We start from the raw sequence: 19757 nt of genomic DNA on the forward strand, positions 1-19757 counted from the left end.
CCTCCCACCCCCACGTCTCCCCCAGCTGGATGCATCTCATTTCCATATCGCTGCCTCTGTCTTGGGTCTTTCTTTGTCAGTCCTGGGCTGAGCACTTCCACAACCCTGGCCTCCTCTCCAAACAATCCACTCCCTGTGACAGGCTCCTTTGCTCCCTCCTCAGGCATGACAATGGCAGCACTGCAAGGAGCAGTGAAGTGGTCACTAAAGGGGACTTCATCAACTGACCCAGGGTCAAGGGCGTGCTGGGGGCCACCCAAAACCTCTCAGACGGGGCAGACACTTGCCCATTGCTCTGGACCTTGCTGGGCCACCTGCTTCTGTCTTTGTGACAATGCAAATGTTGTGATGTGGTTTTTGTAGCAGCAGTGCAAAGGCAGTGAAAGCTGTGACAGTGTTATGGAAAACAGTGTTATAGAACAATGGAGGAAGGGTGCAAACCTTGTGGCCTTCTGCTCTGGGGGCATCAGAATGGCTATGTTTTCTGGGGAAGGGTTGTAGATCAGTGACAAAGTGTTTATGCAGAAGGTCCTGGGTTCAAATCCCAGATGAGAGGAGGCACCCTGCTTGAAGCCTTGGAGAGTCCCAGCCAGTCAGTTTAGAGATGAACCACTTGCCACTCAGTATAAGGTAGTTTTTTTGTGGCGAGATTCAGGACAGATAAAAAAGAAAGTACTTTTTCATGCAGCACATTGTTAAACTATGGAACTTGCTCCCTCAGGAGGCAGTGATGGCCACCAACAGTGGAAGCTCAATGCTCAGAGCTCCCATTTCATTTTTTACAGGATACATACAGCTATAGGGGTCCCAGAATGGATCAAGACTAGGTGCTGAGAGACATGCTCATTTTTTTTATCCAGGTGGCATTCAATTTGGAGGTGCTTTTTGCCTCCTGGAACAAAACATCCAGGCACCTCATGGTACTCATCTACTTGCAGCCTTAGCTGCTTCTTTTCAAATGAAATTGCTGCTATTATTTCATTTATACCTCACCTTTCATCCAAAGGAGTCAAGGTAATGTACGTGGCTTTCCCACTCTCCATTTCCTCCCTGTGAGGCAGGTCACCCTGGTAGCTTCCTGGGGATTTGAACCTTAGCTTCCCAGATCCTGACCTAGTGCTCGGCACCACTCTGGCTCACATTTGTGAAGAAGTTTCACAGCAGCCTTGAGTCCCTTGTGAGCAGAGAACATTGGGGCCCTCAGCTGCTTTAGTGACCTTGATTTATTTACAAGTATCCAGGTTGCTCCAGAGGGGCAATATTAGATCTAAAACAGCACAAGTCCCCCCAAATGTAACAGCATACCAATGCAGACTCCCCCTCAAGGTAACTTCTTCTCAGCCAGCTTCTAAAGCCAGGCTTCTTTTCCTTTTTCTCAGTCCTTTTCCTTTTTTTTCTTCATCCTCAATTTGGGCAGGTAGGGTAGGATACAAGTTTCAGCAGCCTGGAGTAGCCACTCACTCATCCAGGACTATTAATTAAGCCTCATCAGCTATCAAGATGTACAAAGGCTGTTTCCTAGTTCTGCTGGATCTCTCAGCGGCTTTTGATACCATTGACCATAACATCCTTCTGGACCCTCTAGAGGGGCTGGGAGCTGGGGGCACTGTTATACAGTGGTTCCACTCCTTCCTCCTGGGCCGTGTTCAGAAAGTGGTGTTGGGGATGAGTGTTCAGACCCCTGGGCTCTCACTTGTGGGGTGCCTCAGGGTTCTGTCCTCTCCCTCATGCTTTTCAACATCTACATGCAGCCGCTGGGAGAGATCATCAGGGGGTTTGGGCTGGGTGTTCATCAGTACGTGGATGATACCCAGCTCTACCTCTCTTTCAAATCAGAACCAGTGAAGGCAGTGAAGATTCTGTGCGAGTGTCTGGAGGCAGTTGGAGGATGGATGGCGGCTAACAGATTGAGGTTGAATCCTGACAAGACAGAAGTACTGTTTTTGGGGGACAGGAGGCGGGCGGGTGTGGAGGACCCCCTGGTCCTGAATGGGGTAACTGTGCCCCTGAAGGACCAGGTGCGCAGCCTGGGAGTCATTCTGGACTCACAGCTGTCCATGGAGGCGCACGTCAATTCTATGTCCAGGGCAGCTGTTTATCAGCTCCATCTGGTACGCAGGCTGAGACCCTACCTGCTCACGGACTGTCTCTCCAGAGTGGTGCATGCTCTAGTTATCTCTCGCTTGGACTACTGCAATGTGCTCTATGTGGGGCTACCTTTGAAGGTGACCCGGAAACTACAACTAATCCAAAATGCGGCAGTTAGACTGGTGACTGGGAGCGGCTGCCGAGATCATATAACACCAGTCTTGAAAGACCTACATTGGCTCCCAGTACGTTTCCGAGCACAATTCAAAGTGTTGGTGCTGACCTTTAAAGCCCTAAACGGCCTCGGTCCAGTATACCTGAAGGAGTGTCTTCACCTCCATCGTTCCGCCCATACATCTTGATAGCTGATGAGGCTTAATTAATAGTCCTGGATGAGTGAGTGGCTGCTCCAGGCTGCTGAAACTTGTATCTGCCTGGACACTGAGGTCCAGGGCTGAGAGTCTTCTGGCAGTTCCCTCGCTACGAGAAGCCAAGTTACAGTGGACCAGGCAGAGGGCCTTCTCGGTAGTGGCACCCGCCCTGTGGAACGCCCTCCCACCAGATGTCAGAGAGAAAAATAACTACCAAACTTTTAGAAGACATCTGAAGGCAGCCCTGTTTAGGGAAGCTTTTAATGTTTAGTAGGTTATCGTATTTTAGTGTTCTGATGGAAGCCACCCAGAGTGACTGGGGTATAAATGATAAATTATAATATTATTATTATTATTATTATTATTAGTAGTAGTAGTAGTAGTAGTATTAAGAAAGGGGGAGAGGAGGAAATTTTGCATCTCTGAAGAGCATGTTTATAAGAATGCAGTGAATAAATACAGATAACTTGTTGGTCTCCTCTGAGTGTCCTGGTTCATTTCCAGTTCTCTCATGGGCAATCACTGCTTTCCTTTCCTCAGCAGGCCTGCCTTATTCCGTCAGTCTAGTGGGCATCAGGTAAATGGTTCAGAGGCAAAATGGCAACAAAGGCAGCTCTGGCTGACCCCTTGTGCTGTCACCATCTCCTTAAGGGAGACATTCCCATGAATGCAGCAGTGGATGGTGGCTGTCTTCAACATTAATGACACTCGCCTCATTTAGGGGCTGGGGGGAGGATAGCTTTCTGCTGGAATGATGGATTGAGCTGCTACACCTTTGGGGGAAATAAGCAGTGTTAATACAGTCCCATACTCCAAAAGAAGTAAAAATGGACATTGGGAAAAGGGGCCATTTGTTGTGGGTCAGTTTTTACGAGACATAAATTGTTCAGACAAGGGGTGCATTGGTCATCCTACTGCACACTCAGGAGTTGAATGCACATTGTTGTAAACTTAGGGAAATCCATTTTGTTTGATTGGAAAAGGGGGCATTCGCATCAAATAAGAGACATCTGGCAAGCAGATGTTTTAATCAAACTCTAGTAATTTAATTCCACTGTTCTTGTCCGAGTTTATCCTCTGTGATTGCAGTCCTTCCCAGGTTTATAGCAGCTGTAGGTTTTGATAAGCCTGCTGTCCACTTCCTTGTCCAAATCATTAGCAAAGTTGACATGTTCACACATATGAAGTGCAAATATAGCCATAAGAAGGAGCCTGCTGAATCAGGGCAAAGAGCCATGTAGACCAGCATCCTGTTCTCACAGTGGCCAACCCAATGTTTCAATGGGAAGCCTGCAAGTCAAACAGGAGTGGAACAGCACTCTCCTCACCTATGAGTCCTAGCAGTTGGTATTCAGAGATATACTGCCTCTGACACTGGAGGTAGAATAAAACCATTATGGCTAGTAACCATTGATAGCCTTGTTTTATTGCTATGGCCAATAGCTGACGCAAATAGAGATTCATTCATTCATCCATTCATTCATTGATAGCCTTGTCTTTCGTGAAATTGTCTAATCCTCTTTTAAGCTGTCCAACTTGGTGCCCAACACTGCCTCCTGTGGGAGTTTAACGTTGAACATAAAGAAGTACTTTCTTTTATCTGTCCCATTGAATTGTAGAATGGTAGAGTTGGAAGAGATCCTGAGGGTCTTCCAGATTCCATTTCATTGGATGTCCACATATTCTAGTGTTGTGAAAGGAGGAGAAAAACTTTTCTCTATCCCCTTTCTCCATGCCATGCAAAATGTTTATGAACTTCTATCATTTCACCTCTTACTTGGCCTTTTCTCTAAACCAAAAAGTCCCACATGCTACAGTATTTCTTCATAGGGGAGCTGCACCATCCCCTGGATCATTTGGGCTGCCCTTTTCTGAACCTTTTCCAGCTCTACAATATCGTTTTTGAGGTGAGGTGACCAGAACTGTACGCATTATCCCAAATAGAGTCACACCACTGATTTGTATAATGGCATTATTATATTGGCAGAGGGACGTGGGTGGCGCTGTGGGTTAAACCACAGAGCCTAGGGCTTGCTGATCAGAAGGTCGGTGGTTCGAATCCCCATGACGGGGTGAGCTCCCATTGCTCTGTCCCTGCGTTTCTGTGCACTGCTCTGGTTCTCCAGAAGCAGCTTAGTCATGCTGGCCACATGACCCGGAAGCTGTACGCTGGCTCCCTCAGTCAGTAAAGCGAGGTGAGCACCGCAGCTCCAGAGTCGTCCGCGACTGGACCTAATGGTGAGGAGTCCCTTTAACTTTACCTATTATGATACTGGCAGTTTTATTTTAATTTATTGCCTAATAATTCTTAGAGTGAAATTGGCCTTCTTCACAATTGCCACATGCTAGGTCTACAGCTCAGTTGACCCCAAGGTCTCATTCTTGGCCAGTCACTGCCAGTTCAGACCCCCATGAGCCTGTATGTGGAATTAATGACCCCCCCAAATGTGCATTACACTAGTTTACACTGAATTGCAATTGCCTTTTTCCTGCCCTCAGTTTGGAGAGATCCCCTTCACAATCTCTTTTTGGTTTAACAACTTCAAACAATTTTGTATCATCAGGAAACTGAGGAGAGAACTGTCCCCTCCTGCTGCAGTCCTAGAAGTGTCATCTCTAGACCAGCTCCTCTAGGCTAGTCAATAGTTACCGGTACAGTAATCATAATCTTACATGCTGCTTAAAGTAAATAAGCAACCTCTTGTATACCCCAAATGAAGCATCTTATTTCGTCAAGCTTTATACAAGAAAATTGTGTGTTGCCCTTTGACAGGTTTATGTTGTTAGCATCTTTCTTGAGAAACGAGGGAGTGCGCCTCCAGGGGTGAAGTCAAACCGCTGTGTTAGCCGTACCAAAGTATCCTTTCTGGGCAGTGTGTATGGAGGTCTTGGACTGCCAAGACAACAAAAAACTCCTCTTGGCCTCACTGATATGGTCCAAAGGAAAGCAGAACAATATGTTTAGCACCAGCTTGGCTGCAGGAATTGCCAGGAGGAAGCATACAATTGCCATTCAACCGTCTTATGGACTCCACTCCGGATTTGTGTAGAGTTTACTCCTAAACCTTTTCTTCTCCTAAAAATATCCTGCAAGGTACCAGAAATTTAGGAACAGAGCCTTCTCCTAGATGGGCTGCCTTCCCAGGTTGACGAGCCCTATATATGATTTATGTATTACATTTCTATACAGTGGAACCTCGGGTTGCGGACGTAATCCATGATGGAGGCACATCCGCAACCCACAGCGTTTGCATCCTGAAGCGCCATGTCTGTGCAGGCGCCGGCACGATTTGGCGCTTCTGCGCATGCGTGAAGCATGATTTAGTGCTTCTGCGCATGTGCGAGTGGAGAAACCTGGAAGTAACCCGTTCCGGTACTTCCGGCTTTCCCGCGGTCCGCAACCCGAAAACACGTAATCTGAAGCATCTGTAAAATGAGGTATGACCGGACTGCCCTTCAACCGAGAATCGCAGGGCAGTTTACATTATAAAAACACAAAAATACATACCATAATAACAAAAACAATACCCCCCCCTTGCAGGATAAAAGGCCACATATTGTTAAATTAGCCAAAGGCCTGGGAGAAGAGAAATGTTTTTGCCTGGTGCCTAAAGATATGCAAGTGAGTCTCCTCAGGGAGAGTATTCCACAAACGGGGAGCTATTACAGAAAAGGCCCATACTTGTGATGCTACCGTCTGGACCTCTGGTGGAGGAGGCATACAAAGAAAGGCCTCAGATGATGATTGCAATAAATCTATTTGTTTATATAAAAAAAACACCACAATTTGAGAGCTGGAATTTGAGGACTGGGAGGGGGATATTGGTGAGGATATTGGTTGTGAATATTTTTGCATTCCCATTGTGATTTGGTGCTCTATACTATTGGGTGCTCTGTGTTATTTGCAACTATTCTAGTTTCCACCTGGGAACAGGGATGTGCCACTAAGAAGCCCAGGAGCAAAGAGGTGATTTTCTTCCCTTTTTCCTGGGGGTGGGTGGGAATGAGTTCCTTCCCGAGCCTTGTTAGTTTGCATATTATTAATGCATTTAAATACATGCAACTTCAATAATAAGCACTTGGCAGAGAGTCGTGTTTGGTGGGGCTGTGGTGGAAATATGATGTGTGTGTGAGAGGATAAATGAAAGTTAAGGACAAACAAAGGAGAACTTTGTGCTCCAAAACATGCTTAGGAAGTGAATGGTAATTGACAACAACTGTCATTAGGTAGCATTGAGGCCAAATCAAAATGCAGACATTTGAAAGCAACAGGGAGGCAAAAATGCAGGTCAGGCTGCAGCTGAAATTGTGCAGGACCCGCCCCCCCCCCCCCGCCCGGTGCTCACTTCCCTGTCGTGCTCTAAGCATGACAGATGCTTTACTTATTTTTAGGGTAAAGTTGGCAGCTGAAATAAGCAACACTGTGCAGAGTGTCTTTTCTGGAGATGGGATGTTCTAAAAAAAGGAGACCTGGTTTATTTTTCTGGTAAGCTGATGATCTGAAGTACATGATTTGTCTTAAAATAAACGAGTCTCCTGAAAATAAGGGACGAATTCACGTTTGCCTCATTTAGGCAAAGGTGAAACACTTGGTAAATAATGCCAGGTAGAGGCTAGATACTGTAGACAGAGCCAGCTTATAATTTGGAGGCTCTATTAATTTGCACATCTATCGCTTAAGCTTATGGGTTTGTTTGTTTTAGTAACAACCACCTGGGGGTTATTGATAGTGAGGAACCTCCCTTTTGGACCATCCAAGATATGCTTTGGAAATTCATATTCAGTAGTATTTAAAACATTCTGCAAGCGCTGTGGTCTAAACCACTGAGCCTAGGGCTTGCCAATTGGAAGATCGGCAGTTCGAATCCCCACGACGGGATGAGCTCCTGTTGCTCGGTCCCAGCTCCTGCCAACCTAGCAGTTCGAAAGCACGTCAAAGTGCAAGTAGATAAATAGGTACCGCTCCGGCAGGAAGGTAAACGGCGTTTCCGTGTGCTGCTCTGGTTTGCCAGAAGCGGCTTAGTCATGCTGGCCACATGTACGCCGGCTCCCTCGGCTCCCTCGGCCAATAAAGCGAGATGAGTGCCGCAACCCCAGAGTCGTTCACGACTGGACCTAACTGTCAGGGGTCCTTTACCTTTACCTTTTTACAAGCTTTAAAAAGAAGGTAAAAGGTAAAGGTACCCCTGCCCATACGGGCCAGTCTTGCCAGACTCTAGGGTTGTGCGCCCATCTCACTCTATAGGCCGGGGGCCAGCGCTGTCCGCAGACACTTCCGGGTCACGTGGCCAGCGTGACAAGCTGCATCTGGCGAGCCAGCGCAGCACACGGAACGCCGTTTACCTTCCCGCTAGTAAGCGGTCCCTATTTATCTACTTGCACCCGGGGGTGCTTTCGAACTGCTAGGTTGGCAGGCGCTGGGACCGAGCAACGGGAGCGCACCCCGCCGCGGGGATTCGAACCGCCGACCTTTCGATCGGCAAGTCCTAGGCGCTGAGGCTTTAACCCACAGCGCCACCCGCGTCCCCTCAAAAAGAAGGTAATAAGTTTCAAAACCAGATTTGTCACACATTTGGAGGTTGCTTTTTTTTAAAAGGGAAAAAACCCAATATCTTCTACTGAATTTTTGTCTCCTGAAGTTGAAACCCCATAATCCCTGCCCCCCCCCTGCAAAGTCTGATGGAAAGTTGTTGAAAAGCAATGAAGCTCTGAAATCTGGGCTGAACCCCTTTAAAGACAGGCTGGATGGCAGCTGCAAACATTTCTTGACCAACAGTCACACCCATCCCACCTGCTTTTAAAGGTGAGACTCAATTACAAGTCTCTTTCTTCCTATGAAGCTGCTAAGGAGCTTTGAGGCACCCAAGGGTAGTGGATCTGCTGCCAGTGGCAGTGGCAGTCCTGGGTATTGGTGATGGGAAGGAGATGAGCCCTCTGGCTCTCCCGCCTCCTTTTCTGTCTGGCCAGCACCCTCCCCTATTGATAGAGATTCCCTCTGTTCCATGAATGGGGCAGGACAGGGAGCTGGAGGGACTATGTCCCCTTCCCATGTGTCTAAGGCACACACCCATTCTCCCTCAGGCCACTCTAGTCCCATGCCACTCAGGATCAAGGGGCTCATGACACCCAGGCCCACTTTCTCTCCACGGTCCTGCAGCACAGACTACCTCTGCTAGGCTAGGCAGCACTGGAGGTGTTTTGCACTGATACAACTGAGGTCCTGTTCCCACCCTGCAGCTGCATTGCATCGACATTTCACGACTGGCCCTTCTTCCCCTTCAGCAGGAAAAATGCTTGCCAATCCTACTTCATCCTGTGCACTTGCAGATGAGTGACAAACAAGATCATTTGTATGGGATAGGCAAATCACGCTGACATCTCTCCTTTTGTACTTCAGGGTGCTTGAGTTGGGCTGGAGTGTGCCAAGTAGAACACTTTAAAAACAAAAGAACAAAATGCTTCACCAACCCACTCTGAGAACTGGTTAAGAGCATGTGCTATGAACTCGCAATCCCTGGGTTCTGAGCTTAGCCCTGAATTGACACTTGCTCTTTAGTCAAGCTGCTATCTCTCAGCCTCAGTCCTCAAGCTGTAACAGGTGTCTAATAATTCTGGTCTACATTACAGCATTCCTGGGATTACTGAGGTAGTGTTTATTTGATGCAATCCTATACACATTGGCCTGAAATTCAGCGGGGCTTACTTCCATGTACACATGTGTAGTATTGTGCTGTCAGGATGCAGGTAGACAGGACAGTGAGAGCGGCAGGACCCAACCCAGATATTCCCAATTTCCTACAAAGTGGTGTGTGGGTGTGTATTTATAAAGTGTGGCCTGGAGTGGTTGAGTCCTCCGCCACCCACCTTTTCTATGACAAACCACTTAATCCCTATTCCTCCTCCTTTTGGGGTTACTTTCAGTCACAAAGTTTCAAGGGTGAAAATGGCTTTTTTGAAATGAGTGCATTTGGGGGGGGGGGGTGAGCGTAGGTGCAGAGAACCATGGTGGGTGTCGTAAGGGTTCAGCTCTCTGCATTGTACCTCAGTATCGCCTGCAAGGGATGCAGAGGCCTCCTCCCCTCAAAGCCCCAGCACCTCAAGTTTTGCTTATGTAGTCTGCATAGGAGAACACCAAAGAGAATTGTCATGCCAGTCAGCTCATGAGAGATTGAAACTGGAATGGAATAAGGCGCTTTTCAGGTTGCCATTGCAACGCAGATGGCTGAGTAACCATTCTGTTGGTTGCCATGGTTACAGAGAGAGTGGGGGGAAGGAAATATATATAGCTGACTACTCCTGGTTTGGCTCCACCTATCCCCGTCCGTAAATAGGATCATGGGTCTCAAGATGCCCGTTTTGAAGGGAGTTCTCCCCCTCAGAAAAAGTCTAAGGGTTTTTTTTGGGGGGGGGGTTAAAGTTGTTATTATTATTATTGCATGTTATAATGTATATAAAACAGAAGGAACAATTACAGCAACAGACAAAAATTGAAAAATGAAAAACAATGCTATAAAATATGCACATAAAGGTAAAGGTAAAGGTACCCCTGCCCGTACGGGCCAGTCTTGACAGACTCTGGGGTTGTGCGCCCATCTCACTCAAGAGGCCAGGGGCCAGCGCTGTCCGGAGACACTTCCGGGTCACGTGGCCAGCGTGACAAGCTGCATCTGGCGAGCCAGTGCAGCACACGGAACGCCGTTTACCTTCCCGCTGGTAAGCGGTCCCTATTTATCTACTTGCACCCGAGGGTGCTTTCGAACTGCTAGGTTGGCAGGCGCTGGGACCGAGCAGCGGGAGCGCACCCCGCCACGGGGATTCGAACCACCGACCTTTCGATCGGCAAGCCCTAGGCACTGAGGCTTTTACGCACAGCGCCACCCGCGTCCCTAAAATATGCACATAGAATGAGTTAAAATAAAAAAGGAAAGACTGTCAACTTTATCAAGTTGAAAGTTTTTTAACACTTTCTGTTGTGAAGAGAATATTATGTTACAAAGGCAATGTCTTCACTGGGCCTAGTTTTTTTTAATTGTAATAATTATTATTCTGTCTTATGCCAAAGAATGTCCTCAATCACTTTGTGTGTAGGACACTCATTCACTTCTGAAAACCCCCAGGGTTGCTCCAAAACATTTTGGTGCTCAATGCAGAAATGGAGTATATAAATTCAATCCATACATTGCCCAAGTGACTGCCCCCATACACAAACTGATAAAGGGCACAATTCAGTGAGTTCTCCTGCACAAGCAACTTTGCTCTCTCCTGTGTGTGCCACAGCTACGGGTAAGATTTGCCTGCCTCTACCTGCCACTCATTGCAGCCCCACCAGCCTGCGGTCTTGTGTCATCACAGGAAATCCCACAAAGAGAATCTTTGGACTTTCCCGCTAATTGACCCTTGATGAAAGTGTAGCTGCTTTTGTGCACATACAGAGAACTCTTTCACCCTGCCTCAATCTGCACACCTCCATTTCCAGCAGGAGACAAATGGGGCCCACAGCAGTCAGGAACTTATCTCATACTTCACTCCTTTTTTGTGTGTGTGTGTGTGGGGGGATGACCCGGCTTTAATTCCCAGGCAATTTCTGCCATCCCCTTTATTTATGTCAGTGGGCACATCCTAGCTTCCCAAATAACAAAGTAAGCGGTTTCTTTTCTGGGGTCTTGCACTTCTCAAGATTTCCCACCAGATGTCGCTCAAACTCTTCAATTCATTTGCTGCCAGGTCCCTCTTCAACTATGACAGATTCTCTTCACCGAAAGCAGATCATTGCACATGACCATCATAGACATCTATTTTTGCACTGATCACATTCTGGGTGAACAATGGCACAGGCCTGAGCTACTTCCAGCCCACCTGCCGGGCAATGTGGCCTTTCTTGCCTCCTGCTTTTGTTTACTGGCACTCTGCCTGCCCCCCCCCCCCGCCTCACTATCCCAGCAGGTTTGTTGAATTCTTGGTGGAATGTTTTTGGCTTGGTGGGACACAAGAAGCTGAGACATGGAGGAGTACCAGCAGCAACACTGACCTCTGCCCCCCCACACACCTTGGCTTAAGGAAGTGTTAGCTTCTAACGCTACCTGGTTTGGGAAGATGCTAATTTATTAAGACAAAGTGCCTAGGTAGCAAAACAGCCACCCCTGCAGGGTGTCTGCAGAAACAAGGTGGATTTCTCCTTGAACCAGCGATGTGAAGAATGCCTTCAATGGGGTGCAAGGTCTGCTCAAGGAAAAAAGCCGGAGGAGCCAGTTTGCAATGCAGATTCAAGCTCAGGAAGGTTTTGACAAGATATATGGAAAATGAAGGGAGAGGGGAAACAATTTAAGCAAGTGAACATAGGATTGCAGTTTACCGCTGCCCATACCTCAGAAATACCTGGTGCTCTCCAGGTCCATAAGAATACAGCAGTTAGCAGCCCGTGGGAACCATCAGGAAGGCACTGGGTTGCCAATGACTAAATACTTGCCTACTTCAAAAGTGGAATAAATGGCATCATACAGCTCATGCTGAATGCTTCTGACTCTTGGCAGCCAGAGGCGGATTTAGGGGAGCACGACCAGTTTGGTCACACTGGGCACAAAGCCTCAGGGGCGCTGCAGGAGATGCCATAACAATGCTTTAGAATGGAACATGAGTGTTGGGGGGTGAATGTCGGTGTTGCACAGGGTGCTGCTGAAATTTGAGACCCCAAATGCTGCCTTTGTGGCAACCCAGCCTTTTGGGGCTCTGTGATGGGGCTTCATCCTTCAAGGGGCCTCGTCTTGCACCAACCATCAACTCCAACAGCATGCAAAGACTATGACATGGCCACTAGTTTGGAACATTCTTCTAGTGTCAGTGAAGTGTGGGACCCTGCAGGACTGGCAGAATTGATGCCATTATTGGGACCCGTAACTGGATACAGACAGGTGAGAAGTTAGGATTTGGCAGCGTGTGGTTGGAAGATTCAGCTGTCAGGGCAGGTGAAGGCCAGGCCAGGGGTGGAGGTGGGGTTCTGGTGAAAATGATCAGTTGCTGGCGCAGCCCTGCTATTTGGCTGAGTTGAGGTGGATCCTAGGAGGGCAGGGTGGGCAGACCTCTATATGCCGCATCAAGCCCTCAGGTGTGATGGAGGACATCACCAGGGTAGAAGTTAAATTCAACAGCCTGATCACCTACAAGTACTGGAGTGGGTGTGCACTGAGTGTTGCAGCATCTTGCCTTTCCTCCTAAAAGCAGCAAAAGGGCTTGGGATCAGTAAGAGGGAGGGCCTACCACAAATTTAGATCTGGGGTGAGTTCCTGACTTCTTTGTCCGCTGCCCCCCCATCCTTTTCTGTTTCTTTCGCCAGAAAGGATTCCGTGGTACTTGGGTGTGGGCTGTCCCCTCTCCCTCCGGGCTTTGAGGCTTCTTGGATTGTGGACGGGGGCAATCCAACCAACCCCTTCTGGGTTTGCATCCCGCCCTTCTACTCTTCTTCGGATCTAGTTTGCATTTCTGTCCCAGTCTGTCCTCCTCTTTCCCTTTCCGCCTCTAGTTCGGGCCGTTTCCTCGCGCCTCTCTTCTGGATCTCGAGGTCTCCTGACACCCCGGGGCCTTTCCCCTTGCCTTCGGGGCCCTGGCTCCGGTGGTCGCACCTGATTCCCGGCCAGCCCAGCTCCTGATGCGGATCCGCCCCAAGTGGCGCCAGCCGGGTTCTGCCCTCGCTCTGCCTCTGCAGTTCCGCGGCCGGCCGCCGGGCGTCGCCTCCGCCGCCACTCGGGCTGCGCGGGGCTGAGCAGGCTCCTGCCGGGCCGGCAGAATAAGAAGGAGAGCCGCCGAGCCGGGGGCTGGCCTGGGCCTCCCTGACAGCAGCGGGTGGAGCCTGAGCCGGGAGGCCGGGAAGAGAAGGAGGAGGAGGAGGAGACGAGGCGGAAGGAAGGAAGGAGCAGCAGCAGGAGCAAGCAGCAGGAGCAGAGCCGGCGGCAGGGAGACGCCGACGCCGCGGAGCTCCAGCGCCCGGCCGCCTCTCGCCTTCCTCGCCCGACGCGCAGCCAGCAGGCAGGCAGGCAGGCAGGCACCAGGCTCGGCACAAAGGGATCGCCGCTCCCTCGCCCGCGCGCCCGCCCGCCAGCTGGTCTGGCCCGGTCCGGGGCGGGCAGCGCCATGGCCGGCTACGTGCCGGGCAAGCTGCCGCTCAACCGCAGCCAGGAGAAGGAGTTCGTGCAGGCCTACGAGGATGTCCTGGAGCGCTACAAAGGTGGGCTCGCGGCTACTTTGGAGAAGGGAGCGGCACCGGCGGTCCTTCCCTTTCCTAAGCGGGCTGCCTTAATCACACACACACAGAGAGACCCCGGCCCAGGTGGGCCCCCCCTGGGGCGATAGGGATGCTTGGGCGGGGGAGGCGCCGAAGGATGCTAAAGTGGGGGGGGGGGCAAGGAGAGGGTTCCAGCCTGGCTGTCAGAATTCCTGCCGGGGAGGGCGGCGGCGGGGAAGCCCGGTCCGGTGCTGGCGGTGGGGGGCTCGGCCGCGGTCCGGCTGGCTCCTCCCTGCAGCCTCTTTGCCTGGAGATCCCTTCCTGCCTCCGGACGCTGTTTGCCGGCTTGCTTCGCGCAGCGCCTCCTCGCCTGCATTCTCGGGCTGGCCGGGGAAGGGCTACCTGCTGGCTCCGCGCCGAAGTGCGGTGCTGGGGTGTGTGTCTGCCGGGGGAGGAGGAGGAGGACGGCGGCGCCCCCTCCCGCTCCATCCTTCCAGGCCCGAGCAGGCCGGGTCCTCCTCCGCCTCTCAGCCAAGGGCTGCCCAGAAGCGGCTTTCCCTTTGTTGATGGGCCCGCAGGCGAGCCGCGTGCGGGTCTCTCGCAAAAGGAGCGCCTGGACTTGCCCCACCCGGGGCCTCGGGAGCTCTCCCTGCCCCGCTTGGCTGCTCCTCTTTAGAAGAACGGAGAATGACGCCTTCCATTTAACTTTGGTTGCCGCTAAAGCAACAACAACGAGGCGCCTACACGCCCTTCCATTCAGATAACCGCGGTGGGGTCATAGGAACTCAAAAGCCAGTTGCTGTCGAGGCTCATTGGTGGCGGCCCGTGTGATTTCTGGTGTGGTTTGTGGGTTGCACGAGCGGGCGGTGGGTGTGCACCTTCCCATGTAGACTCTCTTTTCTTCCTTGATGTGGCTTAGACGTCTGTCTGTCTATCCCTGCAGGCATGCAGTACATTATTAGCATCACCCGTATATTCTTCCCTTTCCTACCCGATTTTCCTCCAGGTGTTTTGGACTCTGCCTCCCATCACCTCCTCGCTGGGGCTGATGGGAGTTGTAGTCCAGAACACCTGGGGAGTAGGGTGGAGGCTGTCCAAAGCATATGCATTGTGCAGTCAATGAACTTAGCACAAGGGAGTCAATTTTTTTTTTGCGATCAAAGCGGATATTGGCGTGGGAGTCTCCTTTGCTGAAAGGGCTGCCATTCAGTCACAGAGCATGTGCAGAAGGCCCTAGGTTCAGTTCTCCAACCCATCTCCAGGTTGGTCTGGGAAAGGACTCCGCCCTGAGAACCTGGAGAGCTGCTGCCAGTCAGTGTAGACAATAAGCTAGACAGAGCAATGAATTGCCTTGGTATAAAACGGCTTCCTGTGTTTTATTGGTGAAGTCCGTGCAGAGGGAAAGTGGATCTGGAAGATACAACAAGGCAGCTTCCAAGCCTACCATTTCCCCCATAAACTTGGGCGGCATAGCTGTACTAAACAGTTTTTTTTTATGGCAGGTGGGTGGGTGGCATAATGACTACAATCCTTTCACCTGTTCAAAACTTCTTCTGTATTAAAAAAGATGCTAAAAGTGAGGAATAGCTCTCTATACAGTATCGAGATTTCACAACGTTGGGGGATGAAAGTAAAAACTGGGAAATCCACAATGAAACACAGGTTTTGTCCTGCTAAAACGGCTGCTGGAGAGTTGAGTGCTTGCTTGTCTAAATCACTGCTGAACTCAACTGACTTCTTTTTCTTCATTGGGAAACTGGCTGGGTTGCTGCCGTGATTTGGTGTCCTTGCCATACTGCACAGTTGCACTTTGCTGGAGCTCACTTCCCTAATCAGACGTCACTCTGAGATAGATAGTGCAAGAGAGGGAAAAACGCCCTTAAGAACAACCTTGCAAACTGTCCAGACTGGAACTGGGTGCTGGAAAACAGCATAAGAAAGCGTAGGTCATGTGAGACAGTATCTGGTGGCCGCTCTACAAAGTTGCCAGCTTCAGAACTTTGTGTTCTTCGTAGATGGTGAGAGCAAACTTCAGGGTTGCTGTTAAATAGCTTCTAGTTCCAATAAAACAGCTTTCCCCAACCAGGTGCCCCCCTGAATGATTTGGACTCTGTTTCCCAGCAGCCAGTGGGCTGGGATGATGGGAGTTGTAGTCCAGCAGTGTTTGAAGGGTCACAGATTAGGTGTCCCTGAACATCTGGGGTATTATTTGCCATGCCTAGTTAGGTTGCTTTTTCTTGAGAAAAGGGACAGCCTTATTTCTACTGAACATTCTGGTTGTGGGGTTGGAGCATCCCAATGCAAACTCTGAAAGCTTATATGCTATTGGTGGTAGATCTTAAATCAGTGATCCCTTTCAGCCTCCTCTTAATGCAGTATGCTCCCAGAGGGTCTGTATGGTGCCAACTCTCTCCTAGCCCATATTCAAATCTTCCATTTCCCCTGCAATTCTCTTGCTGAATCCCCAACTGTCTTACCATGGTTCAATCTTGTTAGCTTTACCTCTGCTGTCACTTTAGGCTAGTTTTCCCCAACCTGACTCCCATCTTCCCTGACCATTGATTTGTGCTGGGTGGGGCTGACTGGAGTTGTAATCCAACAACATTTGGAGGGCACCAGATTGGGAGGTGATGACTGTACATTTCTGGGGGTGCAGTGCCTGTCTTGTTTTATCTTATGATGTAAAATGCTGCACACTGAATAAATAATGGCAGCCTTTTTTTTAAAAAAAAAAAAAGGTCTTCAAATTAATTTTTAAGCAGTTGCTTCTCCTTGATTATAAGTGGATTTCTCTGCCAAGTTAGATGAGGAAAGCGCCTTCTATTCCTTTAAGAAAGACCTGGACAAAGTCATGGTCTTCCTAAGACAATTGCCTAGCAGGTGCTGATGGGGACAGACACTGAGAAGGTGATGGTGATGCCTGATGCCTTCAAGCCCTGGTCTTGAGCTTCTGAGCAAGGGAGTATCTGGGTGGCCATGAATGGGATCCTGGGCTGGATGGATCCCTGGTCTAGCAGGCTAGTAACGCAAAGGGCATTGGGTGTTGTGAGCCACTGCCCTTTAAACAACAGGCTTATCTGATGGCAATTGAAAGTGAGTGAGTTACAGGGTGCGCTGAAACTTGTCTGGTGAGGTTAAAACACTTTCTGAAAGTCAACATTAACTCTCACCTTCAGGCCAAGTTAGACAAGTACACACACACACACACACACACACACACACACACACGTTTGACTGAGAATTGTCTATGGGGTGGGAGAGGAAGGAAATGAATGGCAAACTTGTTCTGCACAGGAAAATCTATTTTGCATTATTAGGGGAAAGAGGGGAGGGAGCACCAGTAGAAGCAAATCCGTCTTTGGCCTTAGCTTAACAAATTGGGCTTCTCTTTCATTGTATGTACAGCCCTCAAGAGCAAAGACTGAACATATCCTTGGAAGAGACATACACACACAGACAGACACGAAAAGGGGGTGGGGATGGATTTTACAGCTTAAACATTAATTTCCCTTTGCTGGGCCGGCATCGTAAACAAGATTATTCCCAGCTGGGCTGAGCCCCCTTGTGAATTCCAGGGCGGCAATTGGTTTTCATTAACCAGCATGTCACATTAGCCAGAACTGCGCTTCTCATGGCATGGACCATTGTCTGCTTGGGTGTCTCTTCTGGACAGCCTTTAGGAAAATGACCCTGCGAAAGAAAGAGGGGTGTGTGTGTGTGTGTAGAATTCAAACCACTGAGTGCATCTGAGCCCCAAAGCAGTTTTCTTACCATGCTTGTGGAAATGAAGAGGCAAGCTGCCTCAGGTAGGGCAGCAAAGGAGGAACTTTTTCTCCTTTCTTCTTTTTCAGTCACCCCTTTGGAATATACAAAAGCTCTTCCTCCGTATCACTTTTATATGGCACTTTTAATTTAATGAGCAGAGCTATGCACTGATTGCTATGGGGTCTGACATCAGATCAGCCCTTTGGACCAGCAGCCTTGAGAGGAACAGCTGGCCCACCACACTCTTTTACATTTTTATTTATTTGTGATATTTATGTTGGCTGTGTGGTTGCATGTTTCTCTGTGTGCCTCACAAAGATAACATGCCAGAACATAATATTTAAGTATATGTGGAAGCAGGAAAAGAAAGGACCATAGTTTTAATAGAAGAGCATCTACTTTGCACGTAGAAGGTCTCAAGTTCAATCTGCCATGGCATTTCCAGGCAGGGCCAGGAAAATACTCCCCATCTGAAACCCTGGAGAGCTATTGCTATTCAGTGTTAAGGTGCTGACTTAGATAGACCAGTAGGGATGAGGGTGGCACTGTGGTCTAAACCACTGAGCCTCTTAGGCTTGCTGATCGGAAGGTCGGCAGTTCGAATCCCCACGACGGGGTGAGCTCCCGTTGCTCTGCCCCAGCTCCTGCCAACTTAGCAGTTCGAAAGCATGCCAGTGCAAGTAGATAAATAGGTACCGCTCCAGCAGGAAGGTAAACAGTGTTTCCGTGTGCTCTGGTTTCGGTCACGGTGTTCTGTTGCGGCAGAAGCGGTTTAGTCATGCTGGCCACATGCCCCAGAAAGCTGTCTGTGGACAAACGCCGGCTCCCTCGGCCTGAAAGCAAGATGAGCGCCACAACCCCATAGTTACCTTTGACTGGACGTAACTGTCCAGGGGTCCTTTACCTTTACCTTACCTAGATAGACCAGTGGTTTGATCAGGCAGTTTAAATCTAGTCCATGAGGACTAGAAGCTTTATTTTTTTTAGGGGGAGGGCTATAGCTCAGTGGTCTTAGAGAAAAGGCAAGCATGTTTGGAGGTAGGTGTTCCAAGTACCCTGGTCCCAAGCCTAATACTTTGAAGGGAGTGAATTCTCTCATTCACTGCCTCTGGCGTGTTCAAAATAAGACCTGGGGGTGCAGGTCCCTTTGCTGGTCTTGAAGAGGGCACAGCAAAATGCTTGACATGGCCAAAATGTGGAGTGCCTCATGCCCCAGGATCTGCTGCAGTGTGGCAGAGGAGGCTGGCGTACAGCCTCGGGGAAGGGCCACCATAGCTCAGTGAATGAGCACCTGTTTTTGCATGCAGAAGACCCCAGGTTCAGTCCCCCACAGCACCACTTGGTAGGGCTGGGGGAGAGAGCTGCCTGAAACCCTGGAGAGCCACTGCCAGTCTGTGTAGGCAATGCCGAAGTAGATGGTCTGAAGTTTGACTCGATAGAAGGCAGCTTACTCTGTTCTTTTGTGTGCAGGCAACTATATAAGGCCAAATGTTGCTGGGGTGCTCTGGAATCAATCCACACTGCACCCCACATTTATGGTGTTTCCAATTTCCTTGCACTGTTTCCCTAATGATGTAGAGGTTGAAAGCACTGCAAATACTGGTGGCTTGGATCTTGGGCAGCATGAAAATCCAGTCGGGTAGGTTTTCCAGACGATTGTGAAGCCTTGTCTCCCTTTCTGCTGACAGAGGATAATAATATTGTGTTCACGTGCTAAGCAGCGTCTGTGGGGACCTGCTGCTCCAGTCTAGCCAGCCAGAAATGAGTTGTAATCCAGGCAACGTGATATAAACTGTACTGCTCTGAAATTGGAACGGAGAAAGAGGGAGAGAAAAATGGGTGGTTGTGAAGAGGGGGAGTATCTGTGTGGTAAATTATCAAAAGCTATGGCATCATCTACTGTGCCAGTTTGCAAGGCATCCCTGCAAACTGAACTCTGTGGTCCAATACAGCATTCATCATTGCATATACAGTCATACCTCGGGTTACAGACACTTCAGGTTGCGTTTTTCGGGTTATGGACCCAGAAGTACCGGAACGGGTTACTTCCAGGTTTCGGCGGTCGTGCATGCGCAGATGCACCAAATCACAATCCGCGTGTGCACAGCTGCGGGTTGCGAACGTGCATCCCGCACGGATCACGTTTGCAACCTGAGAGTCCACTGTACTGTATTGAGTGGTTTTGTGGTGACTAAGAAATAGGAGTCCTTTTTTTGCCTCACTGATCCTCTGGGCTGTTAATGTTGTGTGTTGCACAGAGGTAGTATTGCCTAGTCATTCTCCACTGAGAGGCCTGATGTCGATGAGATCATAAGAAC

General features: G+C 49.5%; 1 protein-coding gene across 12 annotated transcripts in view; it reads left to right on the forward strand.

Moving 5' to 3' along the window:
- MACF1 (microtubule actin crosslinking factor 1) overlaps positions 1-19757 on the forward strand; it is a 297050-nt gene that overhangs the window by 7808 nt on the left and 269485 nt on the right. Inside the window, exon 1 of one of the 12 annotated variants that reach the window (XM_077931876.1) lies at positions 13332-13677. The exons of the other annotated variants lie outside the window; for them this stretch is intronic. Coding sequence (XP_077788002.1) covers positions 13584-13677 — 94 coding nt within the window. The 5' untranslated portion in view covers positions 13332-13583. Of the gene's footprint in view, positions 1-13331; positions 13678-19757 lie in introns of those variants that run through there. 12 annotated transcript variants of the gene reach the window in all.

This window comes from Podarcis muralis, chromosome 7, assembly GCF_964188315.1.
Source record: "Podarcis muralis chromosome 7, rPodMur119.hap1.1, whole genome shotgun sequence".
Classification (NCBI taxonomy): domain Eukaryota; kingdom Metazoa; phylum Chordata; class Lepidosauria; order Squamata; family Lacertidae; genus Podarcis; species Podarcis muralis.